Source organism: Podarcis erhardii, assembly GCF_964252035.2.
Source record: "Podarcis erhardii genome assembly, chromosome: 2".
NCBI classification, from domain to species: Eukaryota; Metazoa; Chordata; class Lepidosauria; order Squamata; family Lacertidae; genus Podarcis; species Podarcis erhardii.
The window spans coordinates 41,647,143-41,664,739 of record NC_138498.1 but is presented as its reverse complement, the minus strand read 5'-3'; the positions used below and the strand labels follow the sequence as shown (position 1 = coordinate 41,664,739).

The 17,597-nt window shown below is 42.6% G+C and overlaps 1 protein-coding gene across 1 annotated transcript in view; it reads right to left on the bottom strand.

Moving 5' to 3' along the window:
* The window catches only part of STX8 (syntaxin 8), a 75,450-nt gene extending 60,576 nt beyond the window's left edge, over nucleotides 1–14,874 (bottom strand). Inside the window, exons 1-5 of the mRNA XM_081848775.1 lie at nucleotides 14,691–14,874; nucleotides 11,466–11,565; nucleotides 8,623–8,717; nucleotides 7,736–7,846; nucleotides 123–247 (exon numbers count right to left, since the gene is read on the bottom strand). Coding sequence (XP_081704901.1) covers nucleotides 123–247; nucleotides 7,736–7,846; nucleotides 8,623–8,717; nucleotides 11,466–11,565; nucleotides 14,691–14,707 — 448 coding nt within the window. The 5' untranslated portion in view covers nucleotides 14,708–14,874. The remainder of the gene's footprint in view (nucleotides 1–122; nucleotides 248–7,735; nucleotides 7,847–8,622; nucleotides 8,718–11,465; nucleotides 11,566–14,690) is intronic.
* Between the last annotated feature and the right edge of the window lie 2,723 nt (nucleotides 14,875–17,597).

The following is a 17,597-nucleotide window of genomic DNA, read 5'->3' as shown; positions in this document are numbered from 1 at the left end:
TTTTCTGACCTGGGTCACTGGAGTAAAAGGATGCAATCAACACCAGTGGCTATCAACCATGAGGCCTATGTATAGGCTCTAGGATAGGATTAAAGCTTTAAAAACCAAGAAGGATGACTTACCTTCTATAATTCTCTGTTGCTGCTGCTGGATTTCATGAAAGCCAAGCCCTCTTGTTTCCTCAGGCTCCTCCATAAGCCATGGGTTTACGACACCTTGTCTGACCCCTCCAGCCATTAGGCTAGACCTGAAAATATATATATATATTAAAACTGCAAGCTTTAACATTTTAAAATAATTTATTCAAAGGAGGGGGGAACCCCAGCAAGCCTGCCATACAGTTTCTGAAGCCTCGATATAAAAAAGTGCAACTGCATCTCCAAAATTGCACACGTGCAAAATGTATGAATGACTTTTTTGCATATTTGCAAAGAGCACAACATGTGTATATTGTGAAACATACCCCCACTTTTCTTCTTGCAATATATTTTTATACAGAGGGAGCAGCTGCAACTGCAGACTTTGCATGACACCAAAGCCCTTTTTTTTCCCTGCAGCTACAGCTCTGCTGCTCCCTACTTAAAAGATGGTGCTGGGAGAGGAGACGACCCAGAAGGCAGGGTGGCTGCTGTGGTATCTGGCCAGCAGACCAGACTTGGGAGAACTCCCGCTGAATTCAGAGGGACTTGCATGCAGAATAGTGCACAGGCATGCACTTAACTAGGAGGTAGGATTTTATGCAGCACTGCAATATTAATATAAATGAAAGACAGAGACAGGCCCTCATATTTTGTTGAAGTGCGTCTATGCAACAGAAGAAGAATGAGGTGTAATGGATGAAAACCAGGATCTCTACCCAATTCATTTATGCAGCATACAGAAAATGTGTGGATTTTCAGTAGGAGAGAGACACCTGCTGGCTAAAAATGCAAGTTGCAGAAGCCCTTCAGATACATCAAGACTGGGGTATTTGTGACTCTCCAGGTGCTGTTGGAGTCCCATCAACTCCAGGCAGCATGGCCAATGGTCAAGGATGATGAGAGCTGGGTGAGCAACAGGTTCTCCATGCCTTAGATACATTTAACCACTGACTATAAGCATAAAGAAAGGGGGGAATCACTTTACCTAGAAAGAGTGCCTGTCCACCAAATCAAATACCTGTCTACCAAATGAATTACATGTTAGTGCTTAGAGTTTACAGAAGGACTGACAGGTCACTGGCACATCTGCTTTGCATGGAAAAAATGCCAGGCTCAGTCCCCAGCACCTCCTGATAGGGCTGGGAGAGACTGATATCAGCACTGGCCCTCCAATGTCTACTGCGGTGCCTCAGCCCTGTCCGTGAAGCTTTTTTTAGTAGCCCACAGCTCTTTTCCAAAACTGAATGCTTCCAAAACTGTTTGCTGTGCTTTTCTAAGGCCTTGTGATAATGGTGCCACACCAGAGAGAGAAGAAGCACTTTCTCAAAGGTAGTAAGAGGCATCCAATGTTTGAAGGGCTTTCCTCCCCATCCAAGGAAGAGGAGAGGAACCTCTCATCTTAGACCAGAGCTGAAGTGTGGAGGGACCTCTCCTACTCTGCTGGCTGTGCATGCAAGTGTGTGTTGGCCACATCCACCCCAGCATGTGGCCCGTGGCCCTCAGGCAAATAAAAACAAGTATTTGTCTACGGCAGGGGTTGCTGAGCTAGATGAACATATGATTTATCCTAGTATAAGGCAGTTTTTCTATGTTCTATAGTCAACTGCCGTCTCACCTGTTCAGTATCCACCAGACACATCACATCAGTTAGCTAGCAGATAGCTGTATTTTTTTACACTGATGAAATCTGATGGTATATGAAGAAGTGGACAGGCCCTGCTACTACGAATTGGCAAGGCCTTAAGATGCCACAGCATCTTCTTGGTCTTTTTTTTTTAGCAAAGAGAACAGTTCTTCGTTTAAAAATCCAAATAAAATGAAATTTGGGGGACCCAAAGCATTGATCTCTAACTAATAAACAACCCAGGAAGCAGCTGTATTAAATCCACTCTGGTTAAGTTGGCCATTCAATTTGTCACCTGTCACAAATGTCAGCCACACTCACTAGGACAGAAGGAGCCTAAAGGTCATTTACCTGCTTGTTTTGTCTTTAATTAAAATCATCTTCACTTGCAGTTGAATTAAAACTACTACAGAAGAAGTAGGGCGGGATTCAATTGCACAGCAGGGGGTTGGACTAGATGACTCTTGGGGTCCCTTCCAACTCTGTGATTCTGTTATTCTAGTTCCACTAGCAGAAGCCAGTTGAAGGGCTCCAGCTAGCGCAACAGAGCATTCCTCAGAGGACACACACCCCACAAGAAAAAATGGCTCTGAGGGTTTGGGGAGAAACCCCAGAACAGCACCGGGGGGGGGGGGCCTTCTAGCTGGCAAGCTGAAGAGATTGCACTGGCAAAATGACTGCCAAAGCACTCCCCTAGTCTTCACCAGCCATATTATTACTGTGTGCCTCAAGAGCTCACAGTAATAATAAGCAAACAAGGCAGCCATGTGACATGCAGAAAAAATATATTCATATTTAGTAAAACAATCCCCATTGGCTTCAACAAAAATATTGTGTAATACAGTATAATGGGGACATTTGTGTTTTTTAAAAAGCCAACTCACATAGCGGACATTTTTACTCCTGTAAGGGGCCCAAGTCCCCATCAAAAATTGTCAAAAGAAAAAGGTGCAGCTCTCATCAGAGTCTTCCCAAGAGAAGATGGTCTAGCCAAATCCTCTGCTCCAAAATCCACAGCTGTGGCTCCACTAGCTCAAATGAGAAAAACCTTTTGCCATTTGAAAATGTCAATGGGGGGGGGGGTCGTGTAGTGGCACAGTTTTACCCCCAACCATGCTTTCTAGTTTTGGTTGTGGCAAGTGACCTGCTAGCATTTTAAACATAATCTTTCTGACATGTTTGGTAGCTCTCTTCCCACCCAGGGCAGCCCAACTTCCTCTTTCTTCTGATCTTCCTCTGTTTCATTTTGGCAGTGTAAAGATTAAAGTTTATCCAATTAGCCACCCACTGCTGATGCCAAGTTAATCACTTAAATCTTTGAAATTGTCACAGCACAGTGGAGTGTGCAGATAGCTTTTGATTATAGGAGCAGATTTAACTAATTAAAAGGCTTAGCAATGTGCCCAAATATAAAGGAAGCTGGAGGGTTATAATCAAGGGTTGTGCCTCTACTTAACAAACAGCAGCTTATCTTCCCAACTGCATTGTTTCACTGGTTAATTCTTACAAAATTTCCCAAGAAACACAAATTAGTCAAACAGACCTTTCCCTAGACCACGGCCACACATGAAGGCTTTCAAACCTTAGAACAATCAACGTGAGTGATTTTAAAACAAAAACCCAGGTCATGTGACATTGGTCTATGTGATTAATCACATTTCCCCTTGTGAATATGGCAGTACAGTAATAATATTTGAAGTGTTTTGAGTACTTCAATCTGGATTCATAAATTGCTGTAAAATGTGATTTGGGGTTTCCGAAAAACATTGGATACAAGGCCCTTGGAACAGTCTGCATGGCAATATAGTGAATTTCCCCATTTTTTCCCCTGTACTGGGTGCTGCTTTCATTTTATTTGCTGTATTGGTGCAACAGGTGGCATTAGGAGGATATAGAACTGGAAGGGATGCTGGAGGCCATGTAGTCCAATCCTTGGGCTCAATGCAGGATCTGCCTTGCAGGATGTAACTGCAGAATCCCTAACAGAGGGCTACCCAGCTTCGGCTTAAATATCAGCAGCAAAAGACAGCCCACCTCCTCCTGAAACTGTCTGTTCCACTGTTGAGCAACATGTACCATTATGAAGCTATTTCTAACAGCCGAAATCTGTTTCCCTGCTATTTCCACCCACTGCTTCTAGTCCTGCCCTCTGGAGCAAAAGAGAACAAGTCTGCTCCATCTTCTACAAGAGAGCCCTTCAGTTATTTGAAGACTGCAACCATGCCTCCCCCTTTTATTCTCCAGGCTAAGCGTAGCCTGATTATTCAAATGTTCCTCACAGGACGTTTCCAGACCCATCACTATCAGAGTCACCCTCCTCTGGACATGCTAACTCCTGCTTAAAATGCGGCACCCAGAACTGGACATCGTACTCCAGATGTGGCCTGACCAGCACAGGACAGAGTGGCATTATTACTTTTCTTGATTAGTGCAACTCATAATTGCATTTGCCTCTTTAGCAGCTGCATTGCCCTGTTGGCTCTCTCAGCTTACAATGCACACAGAGACACTCAGAACCTTTCCACATGTCTTGCTGTCAAGCCAGATCTCTCCCATCCTGTAACTAGTGTATTTGATTTTTACTTGTATTTTTAAACCCAAACACAGGACTTTAAATTTATCTCTCTTGTCAGTTTTGGTCATGCTCCAGCCTGTCAAGATAATTTTGCATCTAGATTTTGCCATCTATGTCCTTAGCAATCAGATTGTTGAGAACCATTAATTGCTTACATCTCTTAGGCTTGGGGTAAGGACTTTCCAACATTTAGTGTATGTACAAGCACACACCCAATAGGTAATTCAAAATACATGATACAAATATTAAGCGCTCTACCTGTAGCCAGTCAAAAGCCAGCTACAAGGAAGCCTTTTCAGCACTGCTGAAAGAAGCTCAGCTTGGGGTCTGGCAAGGGTCCAAGGGTGGAAGAGACTTCTACAGTTCTATGCTAGCTGTGTAAGAAGAAGGAGGCTCCCAGGCAGATTGTTTTAATCACGACTGTGGCTAGCATTAGCTAGGCTTTTCAGTTTAGGAAGATGCTAGCTTCCTACAGGTGACATGCATCATTTCATCACCCTCTTCATTCTATTTCCTTTTACACTCTCCATACTTCCAGTGACACCTCCCACAACTGCAGCTACTGAAAGCTAGAGATGGGGACTTTTCTCAAACGGCATTATAAATGCCCTGCCATACAGGTTCACTCTTGGCATCAGCAAAAGCTGCATTATTAGTTTCGCAGGAAGTGGGTGGGTTTGCTCTTTTTGCCTTCTACTCTGTTACAGGATATCAATCTCCATTTCATTACAACTTCATCCATTTAATAGATTCTCTGATTAGGAGTCCAGCAAAGGGATCACAGTCTCTTTGGACGCAAGGAAAATATTAAGTTTAATATCTCACAATTTCCTGGACCTCAGCTTTGCCCCTAATGACATCTCTAGGGTGGTTCATGCAATTGGCATTCTATGTGTAAGATACACAAGTCTCCTTCACATTCGGATATTGCATGGTTAATTTAAAAGGCAATTGAATAAAATGGTTTGGGTCGAGAGAAATAACCGCATTGAAGCAGCTATGCAAATGGCACAACCCTTTCGGATACTCAGAGCTGTGTCCTAATTAAGTCTGACAATACCGGAAGGTAAGCTACTTGGGTGCCTCATAAAGCAATGCCTTGATCTGTATCGTGGCCCAGGTTGTCACTTAAAATAAGAATTAGAAGTACTAAGGCCACTGTACCACACCAAGAGAACTCGCATTAAAGCAGATTTCAAAGGATGTAAACTCACTGAATGGTGACCAAACGTAAACGGAGATTAATTTTGAGAATGCTTTCACAATTGCACATCATGAGGACAATAAGACATGTGATCACTGATGCAAGAAGGTTAATGAAGGGGATGACTACGGGATAGGACGGGGGGGGTGGAGAGAGAAGTGCGAAAAAGGCTCCTGAAAACATGGGGTGTACTTTAAGGATGGATCTGATAAAAGCAAGGTGAAGCCTGCATACAGGAACAGGAAGAGAGAAACAGTATGCCTACTCACAGTCAGACCAAACTACCATGATGACCCCACTATATCCAACCACACCCACATCACACAACTTCTAAATTCTGAAAAGAAAATATGAAAATAGAAATATGCATGGGCGTGATGAAATAGAATTTGGCTTGTAATATAAAATGGTTGGGCTTTTCTAAGGGAAAAAATAGCAATAATTATAGACCCCTAAGGGAAGAGCCATAGCTCAACAGCAACTACAGCCAGATTGGAAAGATCTAACTATCAGGTACAAGTTGGAATACCTTTTCTTTTAAAATACACATGCAAAGCTAAGAGTTACAGCTTTGGAGATTCTTGGCTGGCCAAGAGAAATCCACAGAAATTTCCATAGCCAACAATAATTCTAGCACTAGCAGTTTCTAACCGCTATCCACCTTTTTTTGGCACACTAACGTCCCCAATATTTCATTTATTTTTGTTTCAGAAAGGTGAGGATAGGAAAGGAAATTATAAAAAACTTGAAATGTAAGAGGAATCCTGTTTACGGTGCAATTTGTATTTGTGGGTTCAGGGACAGAGGAAGCCACAGTTGCATGCTCCTCCTGGTGGCAATTCAGTAGTATTGAAATTCCCAAGACAATGTTGCATAGGCTCACTTTATGCTGTTGCTGGAGCATGAAATAAACAACGACTCAACTCAGATAATCCATCAACATGGAAAGCACTGCCCGACTGATTTCTCATGCTGAGTTAAACTAGCTAAATACAAAATCCAGCACACAGGAGAGCTGGAAGGATTTGCACTGCTTGCCAAGGGATTACAAGGCCAGAAAAACAATTAATCGATTAGACATTCTTCCACAGTTTCCTCTTTCAACAACACAAGCAATCCAAAACACATTTTCTCCACCTGAAATGTCGTGGGTGATACATATATGCTTTAACTATTTTAAGCTTCTGTGTAGAAGAGGTAAAAAGAGAATGGGATAGATCATCAAAACCCAACCAGCAGCTGGAATTGTTTTCAAAATTTATGTTGTTTATTTTTTCCTTTAGCTTAGGACAAGTGGGAAATTAATCAGAATATCATCATTAATGTTAGCATATAATCATTAAATATTACTAAAAGATGCATCAATGTAATGTAAAAAGTACATCTTGAACCAATTTGCAAGACCAATACTATGTACCACCACCCTTCTCCTTCCAAATTTCTAGTGTGGCTGGTTTTCTTAAGGCATAGATCTCTACAGTTCCCTTACTCAGACAGTCCAGAACAACACTGCAAGGACAAGGTATGCACTGCTGGGAAATTCCACTCCATAGATCCCCCTGTAGCTCTGGATCATGTAACTGCCTTTCTTTTGATTGGCCAGTTTTCCTGGCCTGTGCCCTAAGAACACAAAACCACCCTGCCTAGACAAACTATGTGCAACTGTCTCTTTATTTCTCATCTATCTCCCTCCTCCATCCCTGACACCATATGACTCTTAAATTCCAACACACGCTTGCTTTCTGTGGCCATTGTGATGTGAAGTTTTGTCTTGCATGGTTTCTGAGCCCATCTCTGTTAAAGTCTGCTTTGGCTTGACCTTGGCTCTGAACCACTTAAGACACTCAGCCTTTTAGTATGACTGGCTTTGATGCAACCTTCAGCTCCGATTTTTTTATTCGATTCTGAGTGCAGATGCTCCATCAAGTCTGGGTACCTGGTCAAGGTACTCACAGAATACATGAAAAACAATATCCTGAAGGAGAGCATAACTGATCACACACAAAACAGGAGGGGTCTGTGTGAAAATAAGGTACAGCAGAGGCCCTCCAGATGTTGTTAGACTCCCAACAGGCCCCAGCCAATATGACCAGTCATCAGGATGATTCCTGGGGTGCAGGTACACTGGTGCTTCATAGCTCAAGACAGAGCTACTCTCATGCATTTCTCATTTAGAAGTGGCAGAACTGTACCTTATCACATCTGGTTCTGTCCCCTCATTTTTGAAAGATGCCTGAAGATGACGATGTCGCGTGAGGAGGTCATCCACTAAGTTCTGCCGCCTGTCCCCTTCGAGTTGTGTTCTGCAGGAACTGGGTTAAGGTTGATTGCCAGAAAGAAATGACTGAACATCTAGACCTCATACTTCTGGTATTAAATCACAAATCAAGTAAGTTACGACTTCTTTATTTATCCAGTCAGGAAGAACCACATGCGTACCTATCAGTATAGGAACTACCATACTAGATCTATACCAGAGAGGCCAGAGTTAAAAAATATCTAAGTTCTGTTATGACTAAATAAGGATATGAGGTTATCTTGTCCTAGGCAGAGAACTGACGACAGACTACTATCATTTTTATAACACTTTTCCATGTGTAAAAAGTACTTTACAACATTGACCTCATTTTATAAGTCTATAAGACACATGGAACATTTTAAAAACAAACAGCAAGGTGGCAAAAGTCATAACTGTGCAATTACTTATAGCAGAATTCAGACTCACACATGCAACTACCTAAGTGAGCATCGACTTGTAATAAAACCACATGGGCACAGCTTTACACAGCCCATTCAGTTGTGTGTGTGTAAAGTGGGCCCCAGTTAGATCTGATACAACATTTGCTGCAGCCCATTTAGTTAGGAGTGCCCTCAAGAAGTGCTTGCACATACAGAACAAACCCTGGAAATAAAATGGAAGACTGCAAACATTTCTTTTGTACCTGGGTTTTTCCCAAGTTGTTGGGGATTTTCTAAACACACACATATAAGTTAATGGTCTTGTTCCTTTTCCAAAACAGAATGCTGACCCACTCTTGTCTCACTGGCCTTCCTGGCATACAGCTGTTTACATGGATACATCTGACGTGTTGATACAGAGTGAAGCAAGAGGTCCTTCAGACGCTCTGTCTTTTCTTTGAGGTTTTGCAACAGTGACCGGATGGAAACATTGAGCTAAAAGGAGACAAGAGCAAAAGGGAAATAAGTGATATCCGCTCATCAGTGCTGCAATGAATTAGCAGATGGGACCATCCAGAAACACATAGAAATAAGCAAATAAAAACAGAGTATAGCTCATTATTACCCCATCAAGGCAGAGAAGAGTTACCTATGTAGGATAGTTTTTTAAAAAATCCTATTAGAACTTCAGACAGTTAACCGGAAGGTGCACTTACAAACTTACACATGTATCTGAGTTGTTTTTGGCCCACTGACTGGGGCCAAAAACTACTGCTTTTGTGAGCCAATGCCTTCTACAGGTTTCAAAAAGCAAGACATTCATGAAAAAGGAAGCCAGCTATACACAACAGGCTTGGAAAAGACCACTCAAGTTAGATCATTCCCTTCACCCTTAGGATCCAGCAAGAAACCCTATCCATTTTAATCAAAGAGCAACAGTCAGCCCTTGTAACAATACTATAGTGCCAAGGAGCCGCAGTAGACCCTGCATTGCCAGCCTGGTAAAGAATGCCAACCATCTTGGGAACAGAGAATGACCAGAAGAGGGCTACACTACATCCATCCACAGGGAACTGGTAATTTGTGGGGAATGTGGTGCTAAGCATTCATCAAGGACTTTATTCTGGTCAGAATCTCAAGCGAACTCTTGAGGCAATCTACTGAAAGTCAAAGAGCAGCAAGTATTGCTAAGGTGACTTAAGCTGACAGTTAACCCTGTTAAAGTCCAGGAAGTCCCCAGAATTTCATGTCACTTTAATCCAAGGTAATGAAGCAATACCATCCACTCACAGGACCTTTCCCAGGTGACAATTCCTTGAGAACTAGCAGCTCCCACAACCATCCACTGTCTCGTAGCACAACAATGGAAACATTAGCCCTGTCTCACATTTGATTTAAAAGCAAAAAAGGGGTGGATGGCAAATTTCACTAACGCCCCTACGCTAAGTATGTTTACTTGGACGTAATACCCACTGATTTTTTAAAATGGGATTTACTTCCAAATAAATCTTAACTTCTTAGGAATACAGACTTGCTACATCAGGGCAAGGTGGTTGGAAGAGGTTAAGAAAACAATTTTCTGTTTGAAGTCACAAACCACTAGCTCATTTCTGCAAAACAAAACCAGTTTTAACTACAGGACTTGTCCAGACACCTAACTGTGCTCTTATGTCACTGTAATTCATAAGGGAAACATTCTTGAGAGATTTGCGTCCAGTGTGGACTTACATTTGCTTTCCACATTTTTTTAAAAAATGTATACATTTTACTGAGGAATGTTTCCAATCTTTCACACTAAGCATTATCTACCAACAAAGCAAAGAGATGAGGAGGGGAAGGACTAGGAATAAGAATAAGTTTTCTTTTGTCTCTCATTTGGAATGGCAATAGAAATGCTTGATTTTCTCACTACATTTTTAAAAAAACGTCTGAGCGCATGAAAGTGGCAAAATCCCAGAAAAACAAGACACTGATGACATTTCCCCTACTTGGCAAACATGGGAAAAGAACATTTTTCTTCATTAAAACATTCCCTGGCCACAGACAACATGACTGAGCTGCTTAATGTTTTTCAACATCAGCCCATAACATCAGTTGTTATGGCAATAAATATTGCAATTGTTGGAAGCCTGTTTACACTGGACTCAAATGCTGGCTTCCTACCTGCTCACTGAGCAAGTGCCTCCAATTCTACTCACGTACAAACATGGAAAGTTTTCTTCAGGGAACCATTTGTCTACTGAGCAGTGTATTTTGTAACATGAACCACTGTTCCTACAGTATGGGGAGAGCGCAAAGGAACAATAGGTGGCCCTGACACATCTGCACTTGGTCACTACTCTAGTCACAGACACACATTTCAAGATGTGCATCTTTCTTTCATACTTCCGGTATCTACTAAGTGAAACACAGCTTTGTGAAACAAATGCTGCATGTGAAGTAGCCCTAAATTATTAGGGCTCATCATACCTTCTGGATTCTCCTATCATCTGAAAGTGTAAAGGATTTTGCAATTTTACATGAAGCAAGTCATTTCAGTCCAGATTATTGAATATTTTCTGACTTGAGCTGGGCCTTTACCTGACAGCTAGGGCTTAGCTTCCCTATTTCAGGATTAATAATACCATGGAAATGAGAATCTCTGCTTTGTCCCAACACTGGGTTTGTTCTGGTGCTGTTGCCTTCTCTCAGGGGACAGCCAAAAGCAATGACTTGACTAAGTGGTAAAAGAACTGCAGCAAATGTCCAGCTCACTCATTTTACCTGACAACAATACAGTTTCAAAGTGCCATGTCCATGTTCTGAGACAGAGGTGGTTATCTTACATCAAGAGCACCCTCTTTCCAACTGATATCATAGTATGTATCCTACCCTTACAAAACCAAACAAAATATTATTGTTTCAAAAATATTTATTCCAGTTTTTATCTCACTCTGTCACTAGGACTTAAAATAGGTAACTATAATTTACAAATCCAGTCCAATGCGGACGAGTGGGGGCAGAATAAAATAGCTAGTTACTAATCTCTACAGGCTTGGTCTGTTAGAGCACTCAGCCTCAAAGAATCTGATGTGTCTTTTAAGGATAGGAGCTCCAGTGTTATAAGGCAGCTACCAAGATTACCTTTCAATAGATTTCAGGTGCACACAGCTTGCTCAGTCAAGAGGACACTGGCTGCTGATCTTAAAAGATGTAAGAGAAGGTAAAGCAAAGCTGGAAGGTGGTCCATGAATTATGCAGTACCTTAGTTGTACTTTCACCATTCCTCTGACATCGATTACGTTCTTGAATTTTTTCAGCAACCTCTTGGGCAGTATGGCAAGTGGATTCATACATCGACAACCTAGAACAAGTTAATATATTTTAACTATTATACATACATTTCTGCCTTTATTGTTCATCAAAATATTCAATCTTTCACCACTGCTCCTCGATCCATAAAGATGCCTATTTCAAGTCAAGCTGATTGTTTCTGTATCAGGTTTTGAGGTTATGCAGTACCATGCATGTTATGATTCCATAGCTGGCAGTGCATGGACGGAAATAGTTCTATACCCTCCAGGGTGAGAGCCTGGGCTCACTCCAGGGAGAGGCAGGAGATGAGTATTAGATTGTTCAGTGAGAGTGGGACACAAGTCCAATACTGCTTCATGTATTAGAAGTGTATCTTATTCTGTATGCTTGGCAATGACCTTTTGTGTGTGGGTTGAAAGTATGAGTAATTAATAGAGGTAACGTTTGGTGTAGCAAATGGTTGTAGTGGTTGTGTGAAATGGATGGTGAGTGAGATTGAATGAATGATTGCACATATGCTGTGCTGTTTGAAATTTTATATTATACTGCCTAGTAGTTCGCTCTGATTTTATCTTATGTTTATGGATTTTTAAAATGTATTTTGTGGTGCAAATCATTGGATGTGGTTTGTGGAACATACTGTGTATGTAGACTGCTTTCAGGTATTTTAGGTAGCAAAGCAGTCTATAGATGGAAACAAGAAATAAAACAAATATGGACAGCTTATACATAAAAAACATTCCTCCAAATTTAGAGCATAGCTAAAGAAGCTATCCCAACAAACATCCTATAGAGAAGCCAATATATTAATTGCAACCAAATTTTAGCAAGTAACAAGACACAGGATGCTGAAACACTACTGAGGATTTTTAGCACATGGTCACAATTCATAAACAGCACCAAGGTAAGATATTTTATTTCTATCCCATCCTTCTATCCCATCCTGCCAAGGGGGCAACAAGGCCCCACCTCTCAAATCTGCTTAGGGGTCAAGAGAATCCCTGGAACAATGTACAGTGGTGCCCCGCAAGACAAATGCCTCGCAAGACGAAAAACCCGCTAGACAAAAGGGTTTTCCGTTTTTCGAGGTGCTTCGCAAAACAAATTTCCCTATGGGCTTGCTTCGCAAGACGAAAACGTCTTGCGAGTCTTGCGATTTTTTTCGCTTTTTTCTCCCTTTTTCTAAGCCGCTAAGCCGCTAATAGCCGCTTAGCCGCTAAGTCGCTAATAGCGCTAATCCACTAAGCCGCTTCGCAAGACGAAAAAACCGCTAGACGAAGAGAATCGCGGAACAGATTCTTTTCGTCTTGCGAGGCACCACTGTACAATCAGTGTTTGAAACAGATTGAAAGCTAGGAGCTAAATGGCACCTTAAACCTAGATTATGGGCACAACAATGTAATGTCTAGGCACACTTTTTTATAAGAATACAAACAAAGCTGAAAATGAATGAACTGCAGGAAAAATATGATGTTTATTTTTCACATGGTCTAGTCCGTCCCCTGCCCACCCCCCTAATATTCTTAAGAGGGTTTCTTCTCCAGTCTTCGGAGAGTAGCTGGAAGTGGGGAGGCAGACAAAGGTCCTTTCCTTCCACTCTGCAGTTTTAATCTGAAATCTTAGGCACAGTACTGTACCAGAACTCAGAAACAGCTTGTGCTAATGAAATTCCCTGTCGCAAAATGCACCTAGAACAATGGGAGTTTTGAACACTGTGTACAATGTACAGTGGAAGAAGATTGTTCCATTAGACAAGTGGAGAGGCTTGTGCTGACTGAGCAATCTCCTTAGTGCCACACTGAATTCACATGCAAACACTGTGGTCAACTTCCTCCTCTCAACAGTAATTATATGTGGTTGAAGCAAACATACACTCAGTCAACCTAAAGAAAAAATAAAGCATCTCACTTGAAGTATTTATTGCTATTGTTATTGCCCTGGAAAGAATCCCTGTTCAAGTAAAGCAAACTATCTTGAATAGAATTCCAATCCCTTGTCAAACTTAGGAAGCATTGCTTTGTATCCCAAGCACAATGCTAAAGCCTTAACCAGAAGTGTTTTATCCAACACAAGGAACATATAATTTATTTAGTTTTTTAATTCATTCTAGCTAAATATCTCATAATAGGCAAATAGGTTAGGGAATCCCCATCCCCAAAACAGATTGAGTCTACAGTACTACAAAGAAGTGTGAGTACTTAACGGAGGATAAACTTGTCTCCTTCTGTTGCATAGTAGTACAACTATATTACAGCTAAGCACTTGCCGTATCAAAGGAGGAATCAAACAAGGAAAAGCTAGGGAGGGAATGGAAAGAAGTCATCCCAGCAAAAGAATAATGGGTACAAAAACTTATGGAATATGCCTAAATGGTGAAATTTACCGGAAAAATATGAAATCAATATAACAATTTTTTTAATAAAAGAATGGAAATGGTTTATTGAATATTTACAAATAAACTGTAAACATATAAGAACTTTGACAGGATTATTGCAATAACCTGCAGTTTTATAAGAGTATATATTTAAAGTAGATGAAGAAATGAGTAAATTAAGTTAATGTGGAAGGAAGTTGAGTTTTGAAACGTTGAAATGATTGTAAAATTACTGAAATGTATAAAACTGAAAATCATAAATAAAATAATAAAAAAACAAAGAAAAGCTACACATGTGCAAATTCTCTCTGCTATGCTACTATCCAAGTACAAGCCTTCCTTTGTATCCACGCTAGGTGCAGGCTTTTTTGTCTTCTATTGCTACAGCACCAAGGCGGAAGAAGCTGCACCTGTGAAAATTCTCCCATCTCTACAGCAGTAGCCCCACAACTGATTCCAGAGAGGAGATGGGGGAGAAGAATGGTGAGGACAGAGGAGGAGAAACCTCATACTGTATTGCAGGGGGAACGGGGGTGCTGCGTTTCTGGGCTGCCACTCCCACTGCCCCTAACCATTGGCCATGCTGGATGAGGTGACAAGAATTGTGTGCGAGGCGGGGGGCGGAGAGGCTACCACAAGCACCTGGAGGGTCAAACTCTCCCCATCTTCTCTGGCCGATATCAGGCCCAGAGTGAAGCCCCCCCCCCACTCCACCCCTTGGGTCAAAGGCAGCAGCCCCGAAGGGAAACGCTCCACGGCTTCAACCAAGCGGCCTGCCCCCCCCCCACACACACATTTACCAGGGGTCTGGAGCCATGGCGGCGCCCGGCCACCCAAAAAGCCTGTATTCCGAGTTTCGTGCCTGCAGCCGTTCCTAGTCAGGTCAGCTGACAACGGCGTCCGCGAAGGCTCAGGCGACCAACGAGACGGAGGAAAGCGCGACCCTCGGGCGCATTCGACGGAGGGGTCGAAGGGCGGGGCGTCGCTGAAAGCGAAAGAGAAAGGGGCGCCGGGTACAGAGGGAGAGGGCGGGAGGGGCAGGGCAAACGGAAACTGCGCGTGCGCGAACCTGCCCGTCAACTCGCGCTCAGCTTAAGGGGGCCACGCTGCAGCTTCTGGGATGCAACGGGGCTTCTCCCCCTCCAAGGCATATAGGGCGTTAATACGGGCTTGAATGCCTACATGCGACTTGTCCGTGGGCATCGCCTGGTGAGGAATTCTGTGCGACGCGGAAAACTTGCACATTGGTTGCATTGGTAACGATTTGACCAAACTGCGGGTTTGACCAAACTGCGGGCGGCAGTGGAAGACAGGAGTGCCTGGCGTGCTCTGGTCCATGGGGTCACGAAGAGTCGGACACGACTAAACGACTAAACAACAACAACAGCGCAGAATTCACCGTACCCGTTTTGTGCCCCCGAGCAGTCTGGCGCCACCGGGTTAGGCTCTCGCGGCACTGACTGAAATCACTAAGGGCTTATCCAAACTTATTTGCCCTTCTCTTTGCAGGCGCGGGTCTGAACCATAAAGCTCAGTGTCCCAAGTGTATGGTTAGGTGGTTGTGGTGTTTCTGGTTTTTTGTTGCTTTTGCCCTGCAGCTTTCCCCACTAAAACCCGCTGTTTAGCGCTCAGTCGGCGCAAACTCAGATGCGGGTTTTCTGTGGATTGTTGTTTGCGCCGATTGAGTGCTAAATAGTGGGTTTTCACGGGGAAAGGTCCAAAGCAAAAAAGAAAAGGGAAAATAAAGGTGCTCAGAGATGGAGCTTTAAAGCGAGGACCATGCCTGGAAAGAGCCGATAAGCTCTAAGTATTACTGTTATTTATATCAATCCTGCTGGCTCATTTGGGATAGCGCTCACTATGCAAGAGCGATCACTGCAACTAAATCTTGCAGGCCCGTGGCTCATCTTGCTATTATATAACATCCCTTAAGTTATAAAGGGTTGTTCCTTTTTTATGTTATCACAGCTCCATAGAATACTGTAGATCAGGGCAGGGCATCTTGCAGATGCTGCTGGACCATAGGCCATGTGGCCTGGAACTGATTAGAGTTAGCTTCCAACATCATTGTTGCAACTGCTCTACCTCTACTGTAGATTATTCTTAGTTCAGAACCACTCAGTCTACAGTTCTCTGCAGGACACACACCAATCTTGCTTCACAATCTCTCTCTTCTTCTGGCAACCTAGGCTGCAACATCTGAAGAGACTGCAAAGCTTGCATCATCAGTATTTGAATCACAAACATGCAAGGGAGTGATCAGTTAAAACTGTTGCCACACACTTATTTTTAATTATGTTACTCCATTGCTTCTTGACAGGTCTAGCACTCCTTTACAAATGACTCTACTATCCCCTGGTCCTGAGGCATTATGTTGCTTTCCTGATTGTTATTGCTGTTTTGTAATAATTGTTATTACTGTTTTTTAAAATTACATGTGCTAAGATCTGCTAATCTAGGGCTCACAGCCACCATAACGGAGGCTAATACATAGTGTGACTTGGCCCTTGTCCTGTGCTTTCAATAGCAGCATGGCATGCAAAAAATTAGTTGGTGAAGCTTTTCTTGGCATGGAGATAAACTTACGGTAAGTGATGACACAGGAAGCATCCCTGCCGGAAGAAAACAATGAACTATGTAAAGTGTATCCCAAATCATAAATATGATTTGACTTATGCTGTTGTAATAATTGTGAGCTGCAAACTGCTGCAGAGAAGAAAATTTATGTTCATTAATAAAAAAAGTGTGTGTGTAATGGAAAACTAAACACAAATAAATGCTTTTTTGATAATTTACTATTGCTATTAACCAGCCCTACAGAAAGATAACATTATTGTGCCAATTAATAAAAATATATTGACATTGTTTGTTTTCTGTTAGGTGGTGTGGCTGGTGCAGTGCACACAAAAATAGAGTTGATAAAGAGACAGGACAAAGACTAAGGGAGTGGGCACAGTTCACTAAATATGGGTCAGGAATAGGGAGTATGCAAGTAGGTCCTTAACATGTACCATATGGCACCAGTCTAGTTAAACTTTGATGAGTCCACAAATGCTTTGTAGAAGAAAGGAGGAGAGTTGATGATTTCAGAAAGGCAGTAGGAGTGCCACTTCCACCCCACTCCCAGTCCCCCTCCTGTTGACAGTAGCCTAACATTACTTTATCTCCTGCTCAATTTATGTACATCAAGCTGTTATCAAAGGCACTGTTGTTGTTGTTTTTTTAAAGTGATAATACCAGGCAGAAGAAATGCTTACAAGGATTATTTGATGCTCACGCATCAAAAGAATAAACAGATTTATTGCTTCAAACACAGCCAGTATGTTGTGCATTAACAGTGGTTAACATCCAGATATCACAGAAGGCTGAAATCCTATGTATACTTAAAGGTAAAGGTAAAGGGACCCCTGACCGTTAGGTCCACTCGTGACCGACTCTGAGGTTGCGCCCTCATCTCGCTCTGTAGGCTGAGGGAGCCGCCGTTTGTCCGCAGACAGCTTCTGGGTCATGTGGCCAGCATGACTAAGCCGCTTATGGCGAACCAGACCAGCACACAGAAACGCCGTTTATCTTCCCGCCAGAGTAGTACCTATTTATCTACTTGCACTTTGACGTGCTTTCAAACTGCTAGGTTGGCAGGAGCAGGGACCAAACAACGGGAGCTCACCCCGTCGCGGGGATTCGAACCGCCGACCTTCTGATCGGCA